We start from the raw sequence: 12,757 nt of genomic DNA, 5'->3' as shown, positions 1-12,757 counted from the left end.
AGAACTGAATGAAATTTTCAGTTATCGTAGATTGAACCATTCTGAAACAAACATAAAATAATCTAACTTGGATGACCTGAAATTAAAACATATAATTAGTTAGTTACCCAAGTGTAGCAAATTTCAAACTTCAATTACTAGATCTAAACATCTATCCATTTCTTAATAAATGATTAACGTTTTTAAATAGCCCAAGTGTCCAAATAATATTCATAAATAATTCACAATAAAACATGATTTTAAAATCTCATTTACATTAATTTATAGGCCAAATGGAAGGAATTTAGTGTTCAATTGCTGTAAATTAAAGTCCATTTAAATCGGCTTTCCAGTGGGTTCCTGTAAACGCGCTGGTTTAGAACGTTCACATTGCAGTGGATTTGTGCCCTCAAAGGCCCAGAAAAATACTGCGGGATATAAAGAGCCCAAAATGAGCTACTCGCTATAGAAAACTTTATATACAGGGTTCTTAAGAAGCCCCTTTTAATGTAAAAATAAGGTACATACCTTTAATTGTTTGCTTTATAAAACCCTGGGGCTGCGAGAGGTCGCGGGTTTAGAGAGTGGTTTTTAAACTACTATAACTATTATACAGGCCATAAAAACTAATAATACCTTTTGCGACGGGGTCTTTCAGCGATTTTTCGTTAATGATTTACTAGGCTGAACATTTTCGATTGCAACAGCCTAGTAAAAACCGCGTTTTAAACCTGCCCCCATTAAACAGCGCCAAAATCACACACACGGAGTGGGGCAGATTCTCAGCCACGATTCAGGTAGGCTTTGTAACATACCTAACTTGTCGAGTTATGCTTGTAATAAGGCTCGTACCACGACGTAAACAGAGTATATCTTTAATCTGTACAATAACAGCAGCAACCGCAACAGCCTCGTGTAAGCCCAGGCCTCTCTCTCCAACTGCCCACACCCTGCTTTTCCAGACACAACCGGTTACTGGAGCCTGGCTTCTGGCAGGGTCCTAGTGCCCCTCTGCTCAGCCTTACTCTATTATTGCATAATACCACATCTCCCTTTCTTTGAGAACAAAGGGTGGACTACCTTTGTCTCTGCAGGTCTTAAGGGGTTTATTCTGCCCTTTTGCTGGAAGACCTGTCCCTGATCTAAGCATGCAAAATAGAAATAAAATAACTTACACGTTACCATACTGTGATCTATTCTTTCAGGTTTCAGGTAAATGTAACAGGTTTACAGAACATTTTCACATCACATTTCACTCTCTCTTTTTCTTTATTGTAGAAAACAGATCAATAAATCACAAATCAAGTCTCTGCGGCTTTCTAACCTCTCTCCCACACCTAGTCCGCACAGTCTCTGTGGTGGGGCCCTCTCCGCTGGGTGATGCTGTCACTGGTGGAGCTGGGTCTGGTGGAGCTGGCTCTTCTCCCACCGGTGGCTCATCAGCGTCGACTACCTCACTGTTGGTCTGCAGCGGTACCAAGTGCTGCCGGTTCCTCCTCAGTGTGCCCTGAGGCACCTGGACGATATAAGAGCGAGGTGCATTGTGTGTAGATAGCACTTTGCCCTGGACTCGTGCATCGGTGATCCACACATCCTCCCCAGGTATTAGTGGCTCCAGATTTCTCGCTCTGTGCCTCTTGTCGAAGGATCTTGCGTCGTTCCACCTCTTCTCCCTTTCTTTGGCCCCCAGCGCGTTGTAGTCAGGCAAAACTGGATTCAGCAGGGTTGGAAGGGCAGGAACTGTAGTGCGGAGGCGGCGCCCCATCAACAGCTCGGCTGGGCTATAGCCGTTCTGTAGAGGGGTTGCTCTGTAGGCCAGCAATGCAAGATATGGGTCTGACGCCTTTGTTAGCAGGTTTTTCACGGTTTGTACAGCGCGTTCCGCCTCCCCATTGCTCTGAGGAAACCTGGGGCTGCTCGTGATGTGCATAAAGCCATACTCTGCTGCAAAGGATTTAAAGTGGCTACCTGAGAACTGGGGCCCATTGTCACTTTTAAGAAATTCACAAATTCCATGACGAGCAAATATGGATTTCAGGTGCACCACCACATCTGTGGACCTTGTGGGTGATAGCAGCGCAACTTCCACATATCTTGAGAAATAATCTACGACTAATAGATAAGTCTTGTTTTTCAGCGTGAATAGGTCAGCTCCCAAGGTTTGCCAAGGCCTGTCTGGCATCTCCGATGGCATCAGCGGCTCTTTGACGTTCCTTCGCTCTTGGATGCAGGTTCTACATTTCAACACCATGTCATTCAGCTGGCTGCTGAGTCCTGGCCACCATACCGTCTGTTTGGCCCGGCCCCTGCACTTTGTCACCCCCAGGTGTCCTTCGTGTAGTCCCTGCAGCACATCACCTTGTAAGGCTGATGGGATGACGAGCCTCGTGCCCCGCAGCAGCAGCCCATCGTGCACAGTCAGCACTGCTCTATCAGCCCAGTAATGTCTCAGCACTCCCTGCAGTTGGCTTTTGTCGGGCCAGCCGTCTGTGCAGTACTCCATCAGTGCAGAGCATGTGCTGTCTGCCTGTAGGTGCTCACGTAGGCTGCTCAAATAATCTCCACTGACAGGAATGTTGCTGATGACAGAGTCTACATAGATGTTGGTGTCCTCTGATCCCAAGGTGATGCGGTCAACCCTGCACACAAGCTGAAGCCTTTCTATGGCAGGTCTTCCCAACAGTGCAGTGTGGAGGTCTTTTACTACATAAATGTCCTCTATGGCTGTCTTGTTGCCTCTGCGCAGTGTTTCTCTGGCTACGCCCAGGACAGAGAGTGCATTGCCCCCTGGCCCAAACAATGGGCGTGTCGACACTGCCAGGCACTTCACATCATGCCCCCCTGTAATGTCATGGTACACCTCCGCTGGCATGGCGGTCACATCAGCACCATATCTATTTTAAAGCACACTTTTTGTTGTCTGACTTGTAGCTGCACCGTCCATGGGTCTTTTCCAGCATCCACGGATCCCAGGAAAAAGCTCTCTTCTTCCTCTGTAGTGACAGCATTGAGAGATTTTGCACTGTTTCTGCACACTTTGCCATAATGTCCCTTTTTGCCACAGTTGTGACACACAGCATCTTTAGCAGGGCATTCCAATTTTCCATGCGAGGGCATTTTTCCACATCTATAGCAGGCCTTTGAACCTGGCTGTGGCTGTGTATTAAATTTATTTTTGCCTGGTGTTTGTGCTTGTGGCTGAGGCTTTGAGGGAAATTTGGGTTTTCTGTAGCTTTTATCATGCACAGCATCAACATTTGAGCACTTGCTAGCACCGCTATTTTCTCCTCGTAAGTCAGACCGCTGTCGTCTAACTTCTTCAGACTGCCTTGTCTTTGTTATAGCAGTTTCAAGGGTTAGGTCTCTGTCTAGCTGTAGCTTTTCGGACAATGAGACGTTTCTCAGCCCAACCACTAACCTGTCGCGGATCAGCTCGTTCTGTAACTGTCCATAGTTGCAGTGTTCGGCTAATCCGTATAGAGCAGTGATGAAGGAATCCACCATTTCTCCTGGCAGTTGCACACGCTGATTGAACTTGGCTCTTTCATAGATAACATTCTTTTTAGGCACAAAAAATGCATCAAAGCCCGCCTTGACATCCGTGTACACCCTCCTCTCATCTGCAGTTAGCGTTAGCCCCTTTAGCACATCATCTGCTTCATCGCCCATGCAATACACTAGCGTGTTCACCTGGTTTTCTGCCGACGTCGCGTTTAAATTGCTTGCAAGCCTGAAGCGGTCGAATCTCCTGATCCAACGCTCCCATTCTTGAGGCTTGGTAAAATCGAATGGCTCTGGAGGTTGTATTGTGAACGTAGCAGTTGGTGTAGGTTGCGCCATATCTGCCAGCTCGTCTCCTATTTCCCGCCAAAACGATACACCGTCCTCTTCTTCTTTATTTATTTTCTTGCTTACAAGTATCCCACTTCTGACACCATGTCGAGTTATGCTTGTAATAAGGCTCGTACCACGACGTAAACAGAGTATATCTTTAATCTGTACAATAACAGCAGCAACCGCAACAGCCTCGTGTAAGCCCAGGCCTCTCTCTCCAACTGCCCACACCCTGCTTTTCCAGACACAACCGGTTACTGGAGCCTGGCTTCTGGCAGGGTCCTAGTGCCCCTCTGCTCAGCCTTACTCTATTATTGCATAATACCACATAACTGATGTACCACCATGCCACACAATTATCTTTGCTCAAGTGCAATTCACCTGGAAACTTGGGTGGACCAATAGCAGGCGGAATTTAATCTAGATAGGCGCGAAGTAATGCATTTTGCCAGGTCAAATTCTGCTACGACATGTCTATTAATGGCAGGGACCTTAGGAGCATTGATACACATAGCTAAAAATACATAGCTAACTACAGCCCTCCATTCCAGGCACCATACTGGTGAAGATAGACAGAAAATGCTCGAGTAACTCAGCGGGACAGGCAGCATCTCTGGATAGAAGCAATGGGTGATGTCCCGGGTCAAGACGTCAGTTACTCCAGCATTTTGAGTCTACCTTAGTGCATAGATAGGATAGATAGTCAGAATCTTTTTCCCAGCGAAGCCAAGTCTGAACCTAGAGGGCACAGGTTTATGCTGGGATATGAGCCTAATGTGGGGAGATGGGATTAGCTTAGATAGGAATCTTGGTTGACATGGATGAAAGGGCCCATTTTTGAGCTGCACATTTCTAAGATTCTATGAATGGAAAACCCTGATTTACAGGAAAAGTAGAAATCACAATCACTCTGTCAGTAAAAAAAAAAAAATTGTTTTCACAATTGTCCTGTTTCTTTTCACCATCTCATTAAATCTATGCCCACTGGTTCACCAATGGAAATATTGATCTACTAAATCTCATTCCAAACCTCTTTACTCCAAGGTGAATTACCCCATCAAAGTACACTTTCACTTCCAGTGATTTATGCACATATATACCCAGGCTCCTTCATAACTTTCAAAACTATATTGCCACTCTTCATTCTTCATGCCAAAATGAATCACTTCACACTCCACAGTATTAACTTTCAGCTCCCATTTATTGCCCATTCTGTCAGTTTATTTATGTCCTTGCTGTTTATTGCTGTCCCCATCAATGCTACCATTCTTCGGAATATACCATCGTTTGCACACAGTTTAGTCACTTACTTAAAGTTGTGCCAAAGCATTTTATTTGCTGAGTTTCAAGTTTCTATAACTATAATTAAGTTGAATGGGAATTAGTTAGCTCTGGTAACTTCAATGCCACTGATGTGAAATGGGAAAGTGGACGTCAGAAAATCCTAAGGATAGGAGAGCTGCTGAACTTGTCTGGCTTTAGTTAGTTTAGTTTAGATATATAGCGCGGAAACAGGCCTATCGGCCCTCCGAGCCTGCACCAAACTGTGACCCCTGCACATTAACACTATCCAACACACACTAGGGACAATTTACACTTGTACCAAGCCAATTTACCTACATTCTTGTACGTCTTTGGAGTGTGGGAGGAAACCGAACATCTCAGAGAAAATCCGCACAGTCACGGGGAGTTTTGCTGAATGCAATAATTCATGCTGAATGTTTCCAGTGTTTTATGTTTTAAAACTATCAGGACATCTCAATTCATTACGTGTCCAACATCTTATTCTGACATATTTTGAGCAATATTTGCAATGGCTCTATCTTTTCAGCATAAAAGTAACACACAAACATACACCATAATTTAGTAATTTTAGTTTCTGCAGAAACACAGAAACATAGAAAATAGGTGCAGGAGTAGGCCATTCGGCCCTTCGAACATGCACCGCCATTCAATATGATCATGGCTGATCATCCAACTCAGTATCCTGTACCTGCCTTCTCTCCTGATCCCTTTAGCCACAAGGGCCACATCTAACTCCCTCTTAAATATAGCCAATGAACAGGCCTCAACTACCTTCTGTGGCAGAGAATTCCACAGATCCACCACTCTCTGTGTAAAAAATGATTTTCTCATCTCGGTCCTAAAAGACTTCCCTCTTATCCTTAAACTGTGACCCCTTGTTCTGGACTTCCCCAACATCGGGAATAATCTTCCTGCATCTAGCCTGTCCAACCCCTTAAGAATGTTGTACGTTTCTATAAGATCCCCCCTCAATCTTCTAAATTCTAGTGAGTACAAGCCGAGTCTATCCAGTTTTTATAACATACTAGACCAAGTGCAGACCCGTTGGGTGTTCCCCCAACGTGCGGTTGTTGTGGGGTGGGGGGGGGGGGGGGGGGGGGAGGAGGCGGCATGCAGCGTCACACACACTAACTATCCCCTAACCATCCCCCCCCCCCCACTCACGCTAATTACCCTCCTTGATATATTAATATTATTAATTTGCGTCTTCTACCCCATAACCACCCTATCTACTGATGAATAGCGAGAGGGGTGAGGGGGATAGAGAGTGAGGGCAGAGAGAGAGAAGGGGCAGAGACAGAGAGAGAGGGGCAGAGAGGGAGGGGGGGGTGGCGAGGAGGAGAAGAGGGAGGGTGGGTGAGAGGGGAAAAGGTGGGGGTGGAGGGGAGGGAGAGAGAGAGGGTGAGAGTGAGGGGGGGGGAGAGGGGAGGGGGTGAGGGGAGGGGGGAGAGGCGAGGGGGAGAGGTGAGGGGAGGGGGAGAAGTGGGGACAGGGAGGGTGGAGATAAGGGGGTAGGGGTGTGTGGATGGGAGGGGGGTTTAGGGGAGGGACGGTGGGGGAGGGGATGGAGGGGAGGAGTGGGAGAAAAAAGGGGGAGAAAGAGAGAGGGGGGAGCAGAGGGGGGAGAGGAGGGGGGGGAAAGGAGGGGGAGAGGAGGGGGGGGAGAGGAGAGGGGGAGAGGAGAGAGGGGAGAGGAGAGGGGGGAGAGGAGAGGGGGGAGAGGAGAGGGGGGGAGAGGAGAGGGGGGAGAGAGGAGAGGGGGGAGAGAGGAGAGGGGGGGAGAGAGGAGAGGGGAGAGGAGAGGAGAGAGGGGGGAGAGAGGAGAGGGGGAGAGGAGGGGGAGGAGGGGGGGAGGGTTGAGGACAGGAGGGGAAGGAGGGGGCGGGTAGGAGAGGGGGGGAGGAGAGGGAGAGGAGAGGGGGGGTGAGGGGGTGTGCAGAGAGAGGGGTGAGGGGAGGGGAGGGGGAGGTGGGGAGCAGGGAGGGGGAGGGAAGGGGGTAGGGGTGTGTGGAGGGGAGGGGGGTTTAGCGGAGGGACGGTGGGGCAGGGGATGGAGCGGAGGAGGGGGGAGAAAAAGAGGAGAGAGAGAGAGGGGGGGAGTGGAGAGGAGAGGAGGGGGAGAGGAGAGGGGGGAGAGGAGAGGGGGGAGAGAGGAGAGGGGGGGAGAGAGGAGAGGGGGAGGAGAGGAGAGGGGGAGGAGAGGAGAGGGGGGAGGAGAGGAGAGGGGGAGGAGAGGAGAGGGGAGGAGAAGAGAGGGGAGGAGAGGAAGGGGGAGGAGAGGAGAGAGGGGGAGGAGAGGAGAGGGGGAGGAGAGGAGAGGGGGAGGAGAGGAGAGGGGGGAGGAGAGGGGGGAGAAGAGGAGGGGGGAGAGAAGAGGAGGGGGGGGAGAGGAGAGGGGTGGGGGGAGAGGATAGGGGGGGGGGGAGAGAGAGTGCCTTTTTATTTCAACCCAAACCCCCCAAACAACCATTTGCAGGCAGTGCTTTTTTACTTTAACCATATTTTCATTTTCAAGCCACATTAAGGGTACTTACTCAGTTGTGTGAACATGTGTTCAGTGTTATTCACTGCTCAGAGAAATGTGACCCTCTGCCTTCCTCCAGCTTGCAGACTAATTGAGGCACACCACTTCCTGGTTTTATAGTCCATCCCCCCTGCCGCCAGCGGGGGCAGCAGAGAGCATGGGGAACTTTGTAAAATCATTAATATCTCTGTCATTTTTCATCGACTGGAAAAATCCTCGGCACACATGTGGCGGAGGGGGGCTCTGAGCGAGGTGGCCAAAAATGACGGCCGTAGGTGGCAGCGTTCTCTCGGAAATCGCAGCACAGATCACCAAAACCGGTCAAGAACAGACTTTTAGTAATATATAGATAACATATAACAATTACAGCACGGAAACAGGCCATCTCGGCTCTACAAGTCCGTGCCGAACAATTATTTTCCCTTAGTCCCACCTGCCTGCACTCATACCATAAACCTCCATTCCCTTCTCATCCATATGCCTATCCAATTTATTTTTAAATGATACCAACGAACCTGCCTCCACCACTTTCACTGGATGCTCATTCCACACCGCTACCACTCTCTGAGTAAAGAAGTTTCCCCTCATGTTACCCCTAAACTTCTGTCCCTTCATTCTGAAGTCATGTCGTCTTGTTTGAATCTTCCCTATTCTCAAAGGGAAAAGCTGATCCACATCAACTCTGTCTATCCCTCTCATCATTTTAAAGACCTCTATCAAGTCCCCCCTTAAACTTCTGCACGCCAGAGAATAAAGACCTAACTTATTCAACCTTTCTCTGTAACTTAATTGTTGAAACCCAGGCAACATTCTAGTAAATCTCTTCTGTACTCTCTCTATTTTGTTGACATCCTTCCTATAATTGGGCGACCAAAATTGTACACTATACTCCAGATTTGGTCCATTTTCTTCATATGAAAGCCCAGGAATCAGTCTGGTGAACCTTCTCTACACTCCCTCCTCTTTCCTCAGATTAGGAGACCAAAACTGTACGCAATACTCCAGGTGTGGTCTCACCAAGACCCTGTACAACTGCAGTGGAACCTCCCTGCTCCTATACTCAAATCCTTTTGCTATGAAACTCAAATCCTTTTGCTATGAAACTCAAATTATATTGCTATGAATTCAATTAGCACAACTCTTCACATAATGCAGCAGTTTGAATCTGCATACACTGCCAAACCAGGACAATCATCAGGCACGTTATATTTGTTGGGAAATGCCTATCTCCAACAATAATGAGGCTGCCATCTCCACTTGTGTTTCAAGGACACTATTATTACAAATCCTCATAGTCAATATCATTGTGGGCACCACTGACCAGAAAGCTAAGTGACAGTCACATAAAAAGCTACAGATGAATATGACACATATAATTTATCTCCTGACTCAAATAATTTCCACTATCTGCAAGATACAAATCATGCTGGATTGGTGGAATTAATGTGATGGAATCGTTTCCAGGTGCCTAGATGAGTGCAGTTCTAACCATAGTTGGAACCAACCAGGATAAAGCTACTCGCTTGATAGGCACCTGGTCCATTGCCAACCACTGACTATCTGCAATGTTTATCATCTACAGAGTGCACGTCTGCACTTCACTGAAGCTTCACTGATAACATCTCCCAAATCCACAACCCTATTACCAACAGGAAAAGGGCAGTAAGCACATGGAGTCTACAAAATTCCTCCTGAATATAGAAACATAAAAAATAGGTGCAGAAGTAGACCATTCAGCCCTTCGAGCTAGCACCGCCATTCAATATGATCATGGCTGATCATCTAAAATCAGTACTCCATTCCTGCTTTTTCCGCATATCCCTTGATCCCCAAGAGCTAAATCTAACTCTCTCTTGAAAACATCCAGTGATTATAGCATCCATATATTATAGCATTCCTTCATCTCTGCTGGATTAATACTCCCATTCAATCATTCTTTGGGTCGGCCTTCAGCACAAAAAAGCTTTAAATCATCAAGTCAGCTATGTCCGGGGCGACAGATAGCACAATGGGCTAAGAGTTCGGCTGGCGACCGGAAGGTAGCCGGTTCAAATCCTGCTTGGAGTGCATACTGTCGTTGTGTCCTTGGGCAAGACACTTCACCCACCTTTGCCTGTAATGGAATGTAATTACGGCGGCAGGCGCGGGCACACCGCGACGCCCTGTGTCTCCCTTTCAAGGGAGATGCTAAAAATGCATTTCGTTGTCTCTGTACTGTACACTGACAATGACAATAAATTGAATCATTTCATTTCATTTCATTTCATATAAAATATAATGTTAATTAAATTTGAGGAAACAACTTCATACAAGGTGGCAATATTCTTAAAATGGCTGGTAGCATGCAGAGTATGGCACAAGGTGCATGTAAGTTGAGTTCAACTTCATTTTACATAACAATGCAAATGTTTTTAAAATGTTTCTGCAAACCCAACTGAGGGAATTTGAATTGCCATTAAAATGTTTTTCAAATTAACAGTTAATCAACATTGGAATGCTTGGCAATGTACTTTCATAATCTCTTAACATTTCATGGTTGAACATTTCAGAATTTGATAAAGAGTCTGTTTTCATCTTGATAAGTGTCTGTTCCTCAGTTGGGTATGCAGGAACAATTTAAAATTTGCATTGCTATATAAAATGAAGTAGAACTAAACTTACATGCACCTATCACGATACTCTGCATGCTACTAGCTCATTTTAAGAATCATGCTACCTTATACGATGTTGGTTTTTAAAATTTAACATGACAATAATTTTTGTTTGACTGACTCTTGATATACCGGCATATTTAAAAAAAAATTCATGTCACAAGGAAAGCTCAAGATAATTCAAACCATCCCAAGCTTATTACCATAAGCACCTAGTGTGTCCAAGATGTGGTTCTTTGCCTACCTGGTTGCTGAGGGTGAAGAATCCTCTTCGGGTAGGTTTTACTGCGGGTTCTCTGCACATTCTGATCAGGCCGTGGAAGCTCAATGGACTGGTCTCTGCTTAGTTGAAATGCAGTCTTACCGCTGCTCAAAAACAAAACATTAGATTTTTATTTTTTGTACACATTTTTTACACATGTGTGCATATATGAGCATGTGAAATTATTTTATTTGCACATTGTACTATTTATTATAGATAAATAAATATTTTTTTACAAAATGTTAGAATGTCCATATGTATTCATCCTGTGAACTAACGTGGGTTACTCACTTTTATTCGCAAACATTGAACATCACTTCCCCAACATGTCAATATATGCATGTTGGACTGAAATGAATGAAGAAGTGTAATTGTAGTAATGGTCCAATAAGTTACTCTGCACAATTCTCGTCTATTGTTATTCAACTGGTACATTCACAGTAATGCCAAACTTGTGCATTACTCAAGAGAGTCAAGAGTGTTTTATTGTCATATTACCCAAAATGGAAGAAATAAATTCTTACTTGCAGCAGCAGCATAACATGCTGCGGCACTGAATGAGCCCCCAGGTTGAAAACACTACTGATATAAAAATGTTCCATAGACTCATTTTAAAGGTTATTTACTGCTGCATGACAGAATACTGGTGAAGGCAGATATATTGATATATAGTGTTTAAGAAGGAACTGCAGATGCTGGAAAATCGAAGGTACATAAAAAATGCTGGAGAATCTCAGCGGGTGCAGCAGCATCTATGGAGCGAAGGAAATAGGCAACGTTTCGGGCCGAAACGTTGCCTATCTCCTTCGCTCCATAGATGCTGCTGCACCCGCTGAGTTTCTCCAGCATTTTTGTGTAAATTGATATATAGCCAGGCATGATAATTGATTGCTTAGTAAATTTAGAGAGAGCCTTGGGTAACATTTGGTTAACTGGCATATTTGATTGACCAGCCCCTTTCAAGGTTATGAAGAGTTTAGGGACGTTCCAGGCATGGCATTTCTTCAGCCCTCCCTTGGAGTCATGCCACCACTCATCTTACTTGTCATGTTTTAAGCAAGCAAGATAGGCCCTCTACACCAGGTAAGAATATGCATAGAATAATTGTGTACAACAATTACTTATGCTAGCAAGAACTGGTCTGAAAGTCTCTCAGAAAAATTGGCAAATTGTGACCAACCTCAAAGCGAGGTGCTGTAGCATTGCACCTCAATCTTTTTCAACCTACCTCAAATCCCCAAATAAAATTGTAATACAAATATTAAAGTTAAAGATAACTAAATATTACAAATTCTCTCTTCACAGGTTTAAAATATTATGTAATGACAAGACACAAGACATTTTTGCCGTGTTGGGGTCAATGGAAGATTATTTAAACAATGTAAAAGAAACATAGAAACATAGAAAATAGGTGCAGGAAGAGGCCATTCGGCCCTTCGAGCCAGCACCGCCATTCATTGTGATCATGGCTGATCGTCCCCAATCAATAACCCGTGCCTGCCTTCTCCCCATATCCCTTGATTCCACCAGCCCCTAGAGCTCTATCTAACTCTCTCTTAAATCCATCCAGAGATTTGGCCTCCACTGCCCTCTGTGGCAGGGAATTCCACAAATTCACAACTCTCTGGGTGAAAAGATATGGAAAAAAAAAATCTACCAGTACAAACACAGCATCCTTAATGATTCAAATTACCTGAGGGAGAGATTGTGCGATTACTACAGCACATTATCAAAAATAGTTTGGATCTCTGTTTCGGGACAAAATGCTGACAAAATAATTTCACTTAAAAATAAAACAAATAAATTCCAAAAATCAGTTACTGCCGATGAAATATTTAATGATATCACATAATTTCCTTTGACGATGTAAGGGGGATCTATTGTAATTACTATTGTCTGCCTAACTTAGACAAAAATGCTGGAGAAACTCAGTGGGTGAGGCAGCATCTATGGAGCAAAGGAATAGGTTGTATTTTGGGTTGAGACCCTTCCTCAGGTGATTTATCATGTGGTTTTAAAAATCAGAGGACTATTGATTAAGTTTTGACTTTGCAGGCCCTATGGGATTGCTCTGCTCCATTAAAATGTAATTTTCGAGATGTTATTACATTTTAGCAATATATAATAAAGGTTTATGAAACCACAGCTTCTCTAAAGTGAAGGCAGAAGGATTGTATGTATATTCAACAGCGTGAGATCAAA

General features: G+C 45.2%; 1 protein-coding gene across 1 annotated transcript in view; it reads right to left on the bottom strand.

Annotated features, from left to right (window-relative positions):
- epb41l4a (erythrocyte membrane protein band 4.1 like 4A) overlaps positions 1-12,757 on the bottom strand; it is a 201,741-nt gene that overhangs the window by 37,998 nt on the left and 150,986 nt on the right. Inside the window, 1 exon segment of the mRNA XM_055633209.1 lies at positions 10,538-10,659. Within this exon segment, the coding sequence (XP_055489184.1) occupies positions 10,538-10,659 (122 nt within the window).

Source organism: Leucoraja erinacea, chromosome 3 (genome assembly GCF_028641065.1).
Source record: "Leucoraja erinacea ecotype New England chromosome 3, Leri_hhj_1, whole genome shotgun sequence".
Classification (NCBI taxonomy): domain Eukaryota; kingdom Metazoa; phylum Chordata; class Chondrichthyes; order Rajiformes; family Rajidae; genus Leucoraja; species Leucoraja erinaceus.
The sequence above is the reverse complement of the archived record's forward strand: the minus strand, read 5'-3'. Positions and strand labels throughout refer to the sequence as shown.